General features: G+C 42.3%; 3 protein-coding genes across 5 annotated transcripts; 1 reads left to right on the forward strand and 2 right to left on the reverse strand.

The window, feature by feature from the left end:
* Positions 1 to 320: 320 nt before the first annotated feature.
* Positions 321 to 6,741, reverse strand: LOC115768591 (homeobox protein B-H1). The gene is made up of 3 exons (XM_030713240.1): positions 6,404 to 6,741; positions 972 to 1,473; positions 321 to 905 (listed from the first exon to the last, which is right to left on the reverse strand). Exons 1-3 carry the CDS (start codon positions 6,474 to 6,476, stop codon positions 650 to 652), a joined length of 831 nt encoding a protein of 276 aa, XP_030569100.1. The 5' UTR covers positions 6,477 to 6,741; the 3' UTR covers positions 321 to 649.
* A 1,224-nt stretch (positions 6,742 to 7,965) lies between these two features.
* On the reverse strand, positions 7,966 to 13,036 carry LOC115768590 (folylpolyglutamate synthase, mitochondrial). Of its 3 annotated transcripts, none has more exons than XM_030713237.1 (5): positions 12,768 to 13,036; positions 11,972 to 12,293; positions 11,707 to 11,883; positions 9,085 to 9,905; positions 7,966 to 9,016 (listed from the first exon to the last, which is right to left on the reverse strand). In XM_030713237.1, the coding sequence occupies exons 2-5, from the start codon at positions 12,254 to 12,256 to the stop codon at positions 8,587 to 8,589; spliced, it is 1,713 nt and encodes a 570-aa protein (XP_030569097.1). In that variant the 5' UTR covers positions 12,257 to 12,293; positions 12,768 to 13,036; the 3' UTR covers positions 7,966 to 8,586. The 3 variants fall into 3 exon arrangements, with proteins under 3 accessions (XP_030569097.1, XP_030569099.1, XP_030569096.1); XM_030713239.1 differs by having other exon boundaries at positions 12,644 to 13,036; XM_030713236.1 differs by having other exon boundaries at positions 12,453 to 13,036.
* A 72-nt stretch (positions 13,037 to 13,108) lies between these two features.
* Positions 13,109 to 15,370, forward strand: LOC115768597 (box C/D snoRNA protein 1). Its single transcript, XM_030713247.1, has 3 exons — positions 13,109 to 13,199; positions 13,259 to 14,025; positions 14,084 to 15,370. Exons 1-3 carry the CDS (start codon positions 13,171 to 13,173, stop codon positions 14,293 to 14,295), a joined length of 1,008 nt encoding a protein of 335 aa, XP_030569107.1. The 5' UTR covers positions 13,109 to 13,170; the 3' UTR covers positions 14,296 to 15,370.
* Positions 15,371 to 15,656: the final 286 nt, after the last annotated feature.

Consider the following 15,656-nt stretch of genomic DNA (forward strand, 5'->3'; position numbering starts at 1 on the left):
TAGTATCCTAGTTCTTACAACATATCGAAATATAGCCACATACATAGTTTAAAAAAAGCCCAAATCTATTCCAAAAACCTTCATGAATAACCTAAAAGTAGGCTCAAAAATGTTTGATTTGTATTAAAACATTTGAAAGGAACCTATCGAAATCCTTTTGAACTTAGTTTACCTGTTAATTAGCACAAATACGCACCTTAAACTAAGCCCTTAAACAATGAAAAGCCTTAATAATACTCTTCAGTTTTCCATAACGAACTTTATCAAATATGCAATTCAATGTTTATTTTCACAAAAAAAAAAGTTATCGTTTTTCGAGTGCACAAAGTTCACAATTGTTGTTATTTTCTGTTACATATGAGTACAATTTGTTTTGTGTGTGTGTGTGTGTGTGTGTGTGTGTGCGTGTCGGTTACAGTTAATTCGCCTAAGCCTAAGGTTTATAATTGGAGCAGGCGTTCGATCAGGAGCTTAGAGGTGGGAGGTGTGTAGACAGACAGCTACCGATTAATCGATAGTTCGATTACGCGCATCGGTTAGAGATCGAGCTGGAAAAGAGTTTCGTATTGCACATAAAGCATTCATCGTATTTACATAGGCAAGCGTGGAATTGGATTGGCGGAGTGAAGCCCTGCTGGCGTTGTGACCTTTACATGGGGCAGCCATGGACGTAGCCAACGTTGCGGAAAATGGCCGCCGCCGCGGCCGAGGTCAAGAAGTTGCACGGATTGCCAGCCGCAGCGGCAGCCGCGGCGGCGGCGGCACTGAACGAATTGGACAGGCCGCTGGGGCAGCAGCCGAGAGCGCCGCCGGCGGCATTCTCCTGCACGACAAAGTCCTTCTCGAGCGTGGCCTGGTGCCGCAGCTGCTCCAGGCGCAGCTGATTCTGTCGCTTCCACTTGGTGCTGCAAGCGAGGAAGACGGGCATTAAAGCTGGGGCGACGTGGACCTGGCCAAGTGGCTTTACTCACCGTCGATTCTGGTACCAGGTCTTGACCTGCGTCTCCGATAGACTGAGCGTCTCGGCCACATCGCTGCGATCCGCCACGCTCAGATACTTTTGGCAGCGGAACTTGCGCTCCAGATACGCCAGCTGCGCGTGCGTGAACGCTGTGCGTCGTCGTCGCGGCTTGCGTCCGCTCTTGCTCAACTGCAGCTTGTGCTCCGCATAGCTGCCGCTGCCCAAATTGCCGCCACCATTGTCGCCGCCGCCGCCTCCACTGCCGCCGCTGGCAGCGCCTCCGGCAGCAGCTGCGGCCAGCAGGCCCGCGGCCATGCCCGCAGCAGCGGCAGCAGCGCTCAGGCCGGCTCCCGGACCGGGCGTGGTTGTGCCGCAGGACTCCACGCTGGACTCCTCGTTGTGGTTGTAGTGGTGCGACAGCAGCAGTTCCTGCTGGCAGCCATTCGCTGTCGAATCGGGCGTCGAGCGATCCTCAATGTCTATGTCCGAGTCATCGTTGGACAATTCGATTTCTGCTTCGACAAACATAACGAATAAGATGCTTATTATTTCAATATTTTTCAGAAACTTCAAAAGCCTGCCCAAGGCTCGGCTCTCGTTCAAATATTTCAACGAGAGCGAGTAAGATAATAAGAACAAGCATTCGTAAAGGTAGATCGGGTCACTCGCTCAACGACGCTCTCGTTAATAGTTCGCATACGTTAACGAGAGCGAGTAAGTCGAGTCTCTCGCTGAGCGACGCTCTCGTTAGGAATAAACATGCGACTGTTAAGGAGATGACATAATGGGAACAGAAAAAGCAGCGATTGATTTTGATATATTAATTAGAAAACGTTAAGCTGCTTTAACTAGAAAGCTAACGAGTTTGAATACGAATAGAAGCGAGTGATGCCATTTCCAGCCAATGATAGTTGGAAAGGTAACGAGTATAAAAAAACAAGCTTTGATTTTAGGCAGACTACCGCAACTCCCACTTAGAGCTAACCAACAAGAGTTTGAAAATAGAAACGAGAACGTAGGCGAGACATAAAATGAAGCGGGCTTTAACGAACAGCATGCCATTTCTGACGACCGTGAGTTGGGAAGATAGCGAGACTGAAAGAGAAAACAAAAGAGAATGGGAGCAAGTAAGCCAAGACTCTTATAAAGCTAGCCAACGAGAGTTGTAAATGTAACGGGTATGAAAAAAATGCAACGAGTACAATATCGAGTGAGCTTAATACAAGCTAAGGCAACTCGCTCTTTATGATGAGTTAATCAACGAGTGTTTGCAGAATAACGAGTAAGAAAAAAGCAACGAGAGCGTAAACGAGAACTCTTAAAAGCCAAATCAAACGTGCTTTCAAGAACAGCATGCCATTTCTGACGATTGAGAGTTGAGAAGAAAGAAAACGACGAGTACGAAAGCGAAAGCGAGTAAGATAAGGCGTAATACGAAGCACAGTATGCCAACGAGAGCTTGCAGGATAACGAGCATGAGCTTAGAACTGCGAACGAGTGCAAGAAGCCTTAAAATAGAATATGGCATGCTTTGAACGCAGCGTGTCGTTAATGCGTCCTACGCTGAGAGGCCGCGAGAGATGCGCGCGTGCAGGCACTTTGGCCAGGCACTGGGGCAACCTACGGACTCATTACCATCCAGCGGCGACCACGGGCCGCAAAGACAACGCCCAAGCAGCCGGAGCACAAGGTCAGGGATGGATGGTGCGTGCATTAAGTGGGCGTCGGTTCGCGTCCATTAACGAAGACAAACTGGAGCGGGAGGCGGCGAACACATGTTGAGTACGCGAATACGGATTCGGGCGATTTGGCTTTTGTGCTCGTTGTGCAATCAATATGTTATTTATATCCGACGCGCATATCCTTATGCACATATATCCTGGACGCGCTACGGGGCTGCCTGATTAAATTCACGTGTCCGCTCGAGAAGTGCGCGCTCAATGCCTTCTTTCCTATTGGAATTTAAAGGCATTTGGCAAAAGAAGCAACAGAAAAAAAAAAGAAAAAAAAACAACCACCAAGCCAAAAAAGGAAAAAGGACGAGAGGAGCAGCCCACAGGCGCTCACGTGTGTCTGCGCCCAGCATGGAATCTGCTTTATATATATATATATATATATATATATATATCATATTTTTCCTGCGGAAATTATTTTTGTATTTTAACCCCAAATGGGTTTGACTTCTATTTATGAAGGAGTAGAAGAAGCAGCAGCTGAAGGAGACGGCGACATGTGAATGATGATTCAATTATGCACGTTTGTGTGTGTGTGCGTGTGTGTGTGTGTGTGTGTGTGTGTGTGTGTGGACACACTCGCCCGTGGGGAGTCTCAAGTGAGTTCTTTTATTTTTTGCTGAAAAGTCACGTCGTATCAATTTGCGGCACAATTGCCATTTAATAGGCACTTGAACTGTGAGATATGAATAGTTAAAAAAAAAAGAAAAGGATAAAGAAAAAAACCTCGCATGTGTCGGCAATTTACAGTTAACTTTCGACCCACAATGATTATTTCAGGCTAAGACAAACTTATAAATAACCCATAAGTGTTAGCCATAGCTGGCTTTCAGCTGAATATGTTGATATTTTATCTATTCTGCAGTTGGTTAGTTCAGTTTTCAGGTACATCAAAAAGCTAACCTCAAAATATGTTAGGTTAGGTTGGGTTAAATCAATCGACAGCGTGTTCAAAGCTCAATTTTTTATTTGATACGCAACAAACACGAAGGCAAGCTCATTAGTTGGTCTCAATTGGATAAGCTAGAAAAACATTTTGCATTTCACATTGAATGTTGAGGTTAGGTAAGGTTCTTGCGCATTAACCTCAAAATATGTTAGGTTAGGTTAAAGCAATTGATACAGTATTCACGGTATTTATAGACATCTCTACTTGTTATTTGGTATTAAAAAAGGTAGTTGGGCTCAATTTCATATGATTTATTCCAGCTTAAGGTGATTTTCGGCTTTTACACGGATTGTTGAGGTTAGGTAAGGATCTTCTTCTTAATTAAACAACCTGTTGTCTTGATCCCACTCGATTACCTCAGTCTCTGGTACTAACTGTTACCGAAAGAAGTTCCATTATGATACTAGATGCAAAAGCGAGCCTCAAAAAAGTAAGGTTAGGTTAGGCTTGATTCCATTTAATCATCCTGTGATGAGTGCTTATGAACCAAGAAGATGGTATGTTTTGGGGAATAAGTAAGATTTTAAATGGACAAATGTACAATATAATGCGATTAGTAAAAAGAGAAAAAGATAAAGAAGAAGGAAGAAGAAGTCATAAAGGAATACATTCTATTAAAGGGGATAAGTTAACTTTTAAAAGCAGACTGTTAAAAACATTTTAGGGGGGATAAGTTAGGATTCAGAGGCTTATACTAAGTTGAATATAAAGGGGTTGGCTAAAGTTAAGATCTCCAAGGGATAAGTTCAGATTTAAAGTCCAAGCTCGGCTTGGAATAGATAAGTTAAGCTTATAGCAAGCAATGTGATCGGCTCCAGTTCTAAATGCCAGACACTTGCCTTCAAAACTAACCTCAATTACTTTTCGTAATTTTTGATTAGGCGCCGCAAAGTATGCAGCGAGAAGAGGAAGAGCTGATCAAAAAGCACTCGACATAACCTCAAATTGAGCTCGTTTTAACTGAACTTTTATTTCTTAATTGTCTCGCATTACTTTTGCTGCGCAGCGGCCAATTAGCCGGCACTTTACATGCACCAACCACCCACCGACACTTTTGATGTGTGCGTGTGTGTGTGTGTGTGTGTGTGTGTGTGAGTGTGTGACAAGCCGCTGACAACTGGCCGCGGGCATTTAAATCTCACACCTCGCCTCAATTAGAAACGACAACAAAACTTTTAGCAACAAATTGAGAGGGCGAATGAGGAGTCTAGGAAGGCGGAGAGGGGGGGTGGGTAGGGGGTGTGTGCATTCAGTCAGAAGGCAGAACTGCTTGAGGCAATAATTTAATTTTTGCTGTTGTTATCGTTGTTCTTGTTGTTTTGCTCGTAACTCGCGCTCGAGCAATTTGTCACGTACAACAACTTTGATTGTTTAGCCCCGGTATGAACCGCAACAACAACAACAACCACAGCAACAACAACAACAAGGCAAAACAATGCTATGCAAATACTTAACAATAAATCACAGGCAAGACAATCAAGACGAATAGATACCCTGTAGCTAGCAAGCCGCAAAAAGTATGCTATGAAAAAGGCTATCCATTTTGGCTATACTCATATAGATGCTTATTTTCTGGCTGCTTGGGAGCTGTGTTGCCATTTTCAGCCATTTTCTAGCTAAAACTGGCTAGTATCAGTTGAAACAGTTGCATTTACTGCTCTGCTGTGTTACCTTAGCAAGCGAATTTGGTTATTTGTAGTCGTTTTTTAACACTGGACTCAGCTACATTTAAAGTAGCAGCTGGTCACACTGCTTGAGGCGATTAGCAGTTGGAGTTGGAATTTGCCGAAAATTATAAGAGCAGCTGAATCCAAAAATTCTTATCATATAGAATATAAGTTTTTTTTTCTTTAATTTTCTTAAGAACTTTTTATATCTACATAGATTCCATTTATATCAACTGAGTACTTATATACACTGCGTATCTCAAGTCCAGGGTATCGTATAGCCGCAGGTGCTCTCTCATTTGTATGACTTATACTTTTTGAGTGTGCATGTGTGTGTGTGTGTGTGTGTGTGTGTGTTTGGGGTTGTCCTCTAATTATGCATGACATTAAATAAAGTTTAGCTCAACAATTACAACTATTTAGTAGCTAATTGCTCTGAGCATGTGTGTGTGTGTGAGTGTGTTGTGATTCATGAGTATTCAAGATCCAAGCGCTCAACCATTAGGACTCGAACTCAAAAGTTACATTTATTATTAAGCAAGAACTGGGTCAATCTTTAAAGCACGATTCGAAGTTTAAAATCCAATCGGAATACCAATTAGACGAACCCTATTGCGAGTATACTTATTCCAGAAGTACCAAAATTCTTCAAATTCCATTACTTGAAAATGCTTACTTTTCAATAAAATAAACATGTATAGAAAATCTTTCAAAATTCATAAAACAGTCCAACAAGAGCTAATCGAAAGCCATCTTCAAGGTCTATAAAAACGTTCAAGTAATAGTGTTCAATTTTACAAAGCATTTGTTCATTGATTCTCGAAAATAGAATACTCCCGTTGCTGTTCCTAAGTCCTAAATATGGGAAAGTATAAGAAGTCGACAAACATAACCTAAAAGCAAGCCATAAAGTTAACCTAACCTACAAATTCAAATTTACAATTGGCCTAAATCAATCCAATAATAATAAGAACTCTTCTATAAAGTGTAGACTTCTGTAAGAAGAGAGACCTCTATAGAAAGCACTCAATTACTGTCAGAGAAAACGGAAAACTGTATGTGAAATGATTTGCATTGATTAATCGCTGCTTACCGGAATCCGTTTGTCGACGATTGATTAGGTCACCCAGTAGATCGCGTATTAGAAACGATTTCGAGCTTTGCATTTTAATGGTTTATGCACTTTTAACACACGCAAACTAAATACAAATTTTCAATAGTTAACAAAAATTTATAGCAATGCAGTTGACATTGCGTTTGGATAGATCCTTGGATAGATCCTAGCACTTGGCATAGACCATAGAAAAAAAAAAACAACAGCAAAAAAAAAGAACCAGCACAGAATATATTGTTAAACGCGTTTAGTTATTTCCGTCGGCAGGTGGAGCTGGGCCAACTTATTGAATATGCTGCATATTTGTGTAGTTCTATAAAATTCAGTTTAATTAAATTTCTGGCAACGCTGGCAGCTGAACCGTTAAGCGCAAAGTCAAATGAACAACTGAGATGCGAACGTTTATTAATCCTTTTAGCGTAGCGCAAGGCTCTCACAGCACACACACACACAGACACACGCACACACACACACACGCGCAGAGAGACTAGGAAAAAAGTGAATTACACGATTTGTTGCTGTAAACGGGACAGTTTAGCGTGCACAGCCGGCAGTCGCAGCGCCCAAAAGTCGGCAATGGCAGCCGCCCAACCACCGGACCGCACGCCCCCGCCCGCCAGCCCGCCAGCCAGCCAGCCCACATGTTAACATCTCATTTAGCTGTGATTTAATCAGTCATCAGTGCTGCCATCCCGCTCGCACACAGCGACAAGTCCTACTTCCGCTACGCGTTAGCCATTTTGTTTTTACAATACAGCGCAACGGCTGTGCACACGTCTAGCGCCAGCTCGCTCGCACACTGGACCGCGACGGTCGCTGATTGGCCAACGGGCTCTGGCGACAGCAACAGCCCTGTGCATCAATTGCCAAACATCCCTGTCGCAGCCATCCAGCAGCCAGATGCCTGCGCTCAGGTGGCAGCCTTGCATTCAGCCAGTGTTGCCTGCCGTGAAATTAACGTCCGCATCGCCAAAGCTGTTGCCGTCGGTGTTTAGAAATTTAGTTTTACGTCGTCTTTGCACTGCCTGAACGTGGATTTTGCCGACGGCTGCATTAGCCACGTTTATGGGTGAGTTCCTGGAGGCTGCAGAAAACATAACAGCTTTTGTTCACTTAATATTAACCTGTTAAATCCTCGCTAGTACGATTTGTTTCACAGTTTTAGCTGCGAGCTTTCTGATTAGAATGGCAAAGTTTTTAACAGATATGTTAAGCGAAAACAACTCTGATTTATGCTCACCCACATTCCATCTATATAGTCAAATGTAGTGCATCATTTACGATTTATATGTAAGAAGATAATTGTTTCTATTAAATCAAGAACTTGTTTTAACTTCACGATTCATACTCTGATCTTAGTTTGAAATCCAGCAGTGAATGCAATTTTTAAATTGAGCAGCCCAAAGAGCAGAAAAAGAACTGATCGTTAATTGCTTTTTAAGTTGAAGAAAAATAGATCTGCGTTGATCCGTCAGAGCCTAAACTGCTAGAAAAACTCCAAGTGAAATATTGAAATATAATATTTCAATTGTTATTAGTAGCGATTTTTTACTATTTTACTATATAAACAGAACGTTGCATAGGCTATTAAATGTAAAAAATAAGTGGGGTTAGGTCTAAAAGTTACAGTTACTAACAGGGTTGCCACATTGCGCAATTGCCCGACTATTAAGGCAGCATTGCTCAATTGGAATATAGACTAAATCATTAAATATAAAGCGAGGTAAGATCTTAGAGTTACAGTTACTAACAGGGTTGCCACACTGAGCAATTGCCAGGCTATTCAGAAACCATAGCTCAATTGGAGTACTATTTGGCGAAATGAATCAGATAGGTTTCAGACATATTTCCATGGAAACTCATTGGCTAGACACAATAATTCCTACGATAGAAGCCTTGTTCTTGGTAAAACGAGAATCTCGCATTTCCAGCGTGTGTAAACTTTGGAAGTGAAGTGTGCTTAGAAAGAATCAGTTAAATGTTTACAAAATATACACATATACATATATATATATATATATGCATATATATATATATATCAAAATATATATAAGGGCATGTATTAAGTGTCTAGTCTTAGTTTAGGAGGGGAAGGGGCGTACTATAAATATAGTTTCCAATAACATATCAGGCGATCGACCGAGCCCGTTACCAACTGGGCATCAGGTGTGTCCATTTTTCGTTGGCGGCGCCTCCAAATGGAAATCGTTAAGTACCGTTATGACAGCGCCGAGCAAATGTATGGAGCCGGTTATCAGCACATCCAGCTGAATGTGATAGGGATAACGCGTACGGATCGCAACGAACGCATCCCACACCGTATTATACATTTGTCCATGATTCGGCTGCTGCTGCTGCTGCTGCTGGGAATCGCATAGCTGCTGCCAGGTGGCGGCAATACTCTGGGCGCGCTGTCGCTGCGCCTCGGGACTGCAGTGGAGGTTCGCCTGGTTGGGATCGTTGGGCTGATCGGTCGCCAGATTGGGCACAAAGCAGACCATATCAAAGGGGCACGCCTGCTGCAGCACATGCAGTATGGCCTTTGTGTCCGAATCCCCCGTGCGATTGAATACCAAAATATTTGGATTGCGACTGCAGAAAACCAAAAAAAAAAAATGAATTAATCAACAATTGTTGCAAGCGATGCGTCCAGGACTTACCTGTGCCTGATGCTCTTCTGGTACCAGTCGCAGCAGACCCGTATACTCTCCACGGTGTGCGCCCCATCCAAATGGACGCGCATATTCTCGTACTCGACCAGCTGGCAGCGTCCGGGCCAATTGGCCGCGTTCAGGCCGCGCAGCACCTCGCTGGTGATGTGCCGCTCATTGATCGGATAATCCCGATGCAGTCGACCCGTCGTCTGGCGCAGCCAGTCGTACGTCAACTGGATGGCCAGCGAGGCATTCAGGCGCACATACTCATTCAAGCCGTCCGCATTTTGTAGATACGCGTCCGTGCTGGGCACCTGAAAGACCTGGGCGCGGCGCTCGGCGGCGCGCTCATAGATCACCTGCAAGCATTCCGGCTGTGTTACGTGCGTATAGACATGGGCGCCCGGCTTTATGATGCCCGCCTTCTGCCAGGCAATCTGGCGCAGCGTGTTGCCCAACAGGGCCGTATGCTCCAATGCCAGCGATGTGATGCCCGCCGTGCGCACATTCCGCAATATGTTCGTGCAGTCCAGCTCGCCGCCGAGGCCCACCTCGAGCACGACCACATCCACGCGCTCCGCAATGAACACATGAAAGCCGACAATGGTCAGGAACATAAAGAATGCCGGCATATCCTTCTCATGCTCGCGCTGCACCAGCATCCGATTGTAAACGAGCCAAAAATACTTGGTGAACTTATCCTTGGGCAGCGGATCCCCATTGATCCGGATGCGCTCATTGGTCGTTGCCAGATGCGGCGAACTGAAGAATCCAGTACGTGCCCCATATTGTCGCAATATCGATTCGGTCAGCGCGCACGTCGAGCCCTATATAAACAGTAGGCACATACATATATACATATACATATATATATATATATATATATACAGATGAGTATGTATACAAATACGCAATCAGCGATAGGAAAGCTCAGTCCAATTTGCACACATTTCATACAATTCACACTTATCAGTAATTCAGTCGATAGAGTCAAAGGTGCTGCGTCTACACTGAGCGAAATCGACTATAAACAATCATAACTGGCAAATGCTGATACGCCCAATATAAATAAACAAATATGTAAACAAACAAACTGCGCCAAAGATCTATAAAACGTAAAGAATTAGAGGCTCGAGCTTCGGACATTTTCAGATAACTTTATAGTCTCTTCAAGGAAGGAATCTGATAATATATATATATATATATGTGTATATATATGAAACGGGAAGTCTTAGAGTTTCAAATTTCGAACATTTTCAGTTCTCTTTTAGTCTCGACTCAAAAGGTAAGTATTGAACTTCTGGTAATAGATATATATATACATATATAACATAAATATGAAAGGGGCAAGATCAGAGTTTCGAACTTCAGACATTTCATATTCCATTATCGCATATTAATATACAAAGAAATAGTTTGTATATGTTTAGTTTGCATTAAATGGGTAAGATTAGAGGTTCGAGCACCAGGTATTAATCTTTTATGAAGAAACTGTAAATATATATATATATGCATATCTATTAAATGGAGAAGATTAGAGGTACGAGTACCAGGCTACTAGCCGAGCTGTTCCTCGCTTCTAATCTATTTAAATAAATATACAAACTGCATAAAAGGAAGGTTAATTGAAGTATTACTAGACTAGAAGGATTGGAGCTTCATTTCACAGTGGAAATCTTTATTAGCTCAAGCAATTTATGCCTCTTATTCAATATTACGTTTCAATCTCTTGCTATATCTTTTGTTATCTATAAAAAGACAAACTTTAGTTATATGAAACGACCCAGCCCATAATGTGCCTGAGCTAATTATGCTTTTTATTGTAAATGACATAGCACCAGATTTTGTAATATCTTCGATATCTTAGATTTAATCAAAGGGTAGGTCGGTCAGCTCCACTCCCAACTAAGCTCCAGGTATTTATAGTGTTTTTTTTTTTTTTGATTTGTTATCGATACATATCGATCTTGGGTAAGCTATATAATGCAATGCTTTTAAGAATTATGTATGTAATATAGACCTTATATTTCCTAGCATTTTTCCTATATATTAATAAAGAACTTTTCGTAAGCCTAAAGAATTAACTTTTGCCTCTATATTTATTGAGGTTTCTCAGAGAGTAGATTTTCCTTGCAAATTTTTCTTTCAGTGCATCTATACTGTAATTAATAGGCATAATAAACCATAAAAGATATATATAAATATTGATTATAAGTTATTCTTTGATAAAATAAAGAAATATAACAGATAAAAAGTTCACTTTATGCTTAAAGTTCAGAATGTGCTCAATTTAAAAGTTTTTGCTCAACTTCCTTTAAGTCAATGTGACCTTATAATAAGCACAGCTCGTACAAATCTAAATTAGGGGCCTACAAAAATGTCTTTTTAATAATATGCGTTCATTTGAACCTTCTTTGAGTTGGTAACAAACCAGTTTTTAGGTACTTCAAACATTCTTTGAACAAAACGAATTGGGTTGAAAGTAAACCAGTTTTGGGCGACCACACGACACGTTCTACGCATTTTTCTATCTAGCGCAATTATTTGTTGTCGTGTATTTTTAATTGTTTATGTTTGTTAATTATCAGTTATTTGCGTGCAAAAATCAAAATAAATATCGGTACTTACCTTGCCCTTGGTGCCCGCCACATGTATCACTGATAGCTTCTCCACATCCTCCAATGTGAGTCCGCTGCGCTCCAGATACTTGAGCGTGTGCACCAACGAATTCAGCTTCTTGTCAGAAATGGAGTTTCGTATGCTGTCTCCGTTTCCCTGTAGCTTGGTCAGCGTTTCAATCGCTGCCTGAAATTACACACACAAATATTTCACATTTCTGACGAAACACCCAAATGCCACCCAATGCAACCGTCAATGTCTATAGATGACTCACATTGTAGTCTGCATTCTCGCGTGCAATACTGTTGGCATCCTGGTCGTTGGGCATAGCTGGGCGTCCGTCCGGATAGAATACCAGATCCGCAAAAGACGGCCTCCGTTCGTCGTCGCGTCTCTTTGGCCAGCCATTGCAGGCGATCGTTGGCTTCAGGGTCTTGGGCATGGGCGGACCCGGGGCAAGGCGCACCTTAATCTCGTTCATACGTCTGGAACTGTACGCCTTACGCACATCTAAGCAGCGTGTGGTGATTTTGTATACTGATCGCAGATGTTTGCGCATATTAATATTTATAGCGATCGCTTTTCAGTGTGGTGAACTAAAGGTGGAAAAAACGAAAAGAAAACCAAAACAAAAAAAAAAGAGAAACAAGAAAAACAAAAGTAAACATTAATAGGTAATTTGAATTGAGTTATTTATAATATAAATAAAGGAAGTGCGTGTGCGGGCACCAGGTGATAAGATAGTCAATTTTTACCATAAAACGTGCACGCAACGATGACAAACATATTTCCATGCTTATATAAATGCGTATCAAATTTGAACATGCAACACAAACAGATAACGGTAATTATATAACGCGCGCGCGTTTTTGTTATCGATACGATACGAGCGATTACGATAAATGCACGATAAATAAGTGGCAGGTGGCAACCTTGCAATGCTTACACAATGGGCACACATGTGCTGATTAGCCTGCGCACTAAACATACTCACGCACACACGTACACGTACACGACACACAGGCACAGGCACACACAGGCGCACACACGCGCATCGCTATTATATTTACAGTTTTTGCTATTAACAGCGAATTTAACATAAATATCAATGAAATATGCGAAATGCAGCTGTTAACTGAAACACGCGCCCAATGGCGTCCACAATTGGGACTGTGGCGCCGACGTCACCAAAGGATGCCACCGGTTAAATCACAAACAAAATACATGTATAAATTGTACACAGAATGTGGCCGAAAGAGAAACCGCGTTGAGACTGCCGCACGTTTGCGTCCGTCCGTGTGTGAATGGCAAAACAAAAGCGCCAAGTAAAATGAAAATGAAAAAAAAAAAAAAAAATGTGACAATTTAGAGGCAGCTGTTGCTGTTATGTGTATGTATATAAGTATGTGTGTGTGTGTGTGTACGCGTGCGTGTGCGTGTGTGTGTTGTGTGTGAAACAACAATAATACAAGCATGACTGAAACGAACAGTCAAGCTGCCAGGCATGTGCATTAAATAAAAATAATTAGTAACTTATTATTAACATGTTTTTCTGATACAGGCCCTCGCGTCTGGGCAATTGCGAGGTATGCGCCAGCCAAGCGGCCCGCTACGCCTGCCCCAAGTGCGAGGTGAAGACCTGCTGTGTGGCCTGCGTGCAGATCCACAAGCGCGAACTGAACTGCGATGGCAAACGGGATCGCACCAAGTTCATGCCCATCAGCGCCATGACCGAGCGCGAGTTCATGAGCGACTATTGCTTTCTGGAGGAGTGCACACGCTATACGGAGGATCGCAAACGGGATCAGATCAAGCGCTATACGCAACAGCAGCGACAGCTGCCGCTGCCGCAGCATCGGCTGCGCATGGCGGCCCAGGAGCGGGGCACACGCCTGCAGCTGCTGCTGCCCAACTTCAGTCGGCACAAGGAGAACACAACGTATTTGAATTGGAAGCAGCGACGCATCTATTGGCACATCGAGTGGCTGTTTGTGCACGCCACAGCCAGCTCGGTGACACGTCTTGTGGACAAGCACTGCGACGAGGAGCGTACACTGGCCGATCTGTTGAGCAAGTACCTCGATCTGTTGCAGGCGGAGGCGGTCGAGCAGCGCAAACTGTTGCAGCATCATCAGACAGCCGGCATTGGGCAGCTCAGCCTATGGCTGCGGGCTGAGGGTGTGCAGCGCAGCGGCCAGCGCTGCTATCGACTGGCCGCACATCAGACACTGCGCGCCAATCTTGCGGGCAAGACAATTGTTGAGTTTCCTGCCATTTACATAAGCTACGAGGCGCGTCCGCCCGCCGGCTATGACCTCATCGACAGCGGTAAGCGGCATCGTCCACCACAACCATCACATTTTCTATAATCCAACCTCCTTTGCAGATGAGGAAGTGGAGGCTGCCAAGTCCAACAACAAGCGCAGCCCGCAGCCGCAGGATCCGGAAGCTAAACCCGCAGCCAAGCGCAGCAAGGCTGCAGCAAAGTCAACGCAGCAGTCCGAGCTGCACGGTATTTATGGGCTGGCTGGCAGTTTCGGCGCGGACGACAACTCCTGCTCCAGTTCCAGCAGCGACCAGGAGGCGCAACCTAATTGAACTCTCCAGCAAATGCTGCGAATTACATTTAAGCAAATAATTCAAAATAATATTATAAAGCAACACTTTGCCATGCTTCAACCCCAAGTTAAGTTTTAAGAGAACTGACAAGAGTTCATTCAAAATAATATAACTTTGCAACCAAACAGAATATAAAGGTTAATAGAAAATTGAATTGTCGATTTTAAAATTGAGTAAAAAGCGACAAAGCATTGCTCGAGGCAAAGCCCAAAGATGAGGCATTCCCTGAGCCCATCCTAAATGGGTAAAAACTTGTATAAAGAGTCAAGCAAAAGCATTTTCGAATCCATAAAATATATATATTTCTGTACAGTCCGTCTGTCCGTCCGTCGAATCTCAGAGATCTTTAGAGCAGGCGAGTTATTACCATGAAATCGATAAAAAGCTAGCACGAAATCGAGTTCACATTTTGTATACTTTGTCTTTTGCATTCAGGGTATCTGCCAGTCGGGCATTCCAAGCTAAACGAATCAATTTGATATTTAAATTCGACTGACAATAGATATAACTTTATAGATATACACTTAAGATAGATCTTATGCATCTTAGAGTTAGATGCTATGTTTATATGGAAACTATCTTAGGCTAACTCAACTGTCTCTCGCGTTTTGCAAATACAACAATTAAATTTGTTTACCATTGATTTATTTATTTCGGTTTTTTTTTTTTTGGGCTAATTAAATGATAAGAATTATACCACGCTCTCGTTAACGTTTCATTGCAGTTGGGGGTGGTCACGGAGGAGCAGGAGGGGGGACGTCAATTACAGAGCACATTATCAACGCCGCATATATATGTATCTGTATAGGCATAATCATATATCATCTCTGTGTATGCTTTATTTGTGTACAATTCGGTTTTTGTTTTTGTTGGGCTAGAATTTGTTGAATGCCTGCCATAGATTTAACGCAATTAGCTCAACTCTAGTTAACAATTCAGTTTCGATATACCAATTAGTTGCTTTTGTACATAATACATAAGTGCGCTAGTACACAATACACATACATATATATATATATATATATATGTATATGTATATATATCTCAATTATATATGTATCTATTATATTTCTTTTATTTTTTATATTAGAGTTTATTGTTTTTTGCCTGCACCAGTTTTTGTTTTTAGGCTAAATAAAAATTAAATTAACGCGTAAAAAAAATAATAATAATAATAAACACATTGACACAACTCTAACAAAATTAACATTGTTTTTTGTTTTTGTTTTTGTTTTTTTCAAATGCATTACAAAGAAAACATTGAAACATTTGCTCTACAAATTAATTGGAATATTTATGTGCACAACAAAAATCAACACAGATTAGATATAGAAAGTAGT

The sequence above is a fragment of the Drosophila novamexicana genome, unplaced genomic scaffold (genome assembly GCF_003285875.2).
Source record: "Drosophila novamexicana strain 15010-1031.04,08,12 unplaced genomic scaffold, DnovRS2.1 tig00001842-arrow-arrow-pilon, whole genome shotgun sequence".
NCBI lineage: Eukaryota > Metazoa > Arthropoda > Insecta > Diptera > Drosophilidae > Drosophila > Drosophila novamexicana.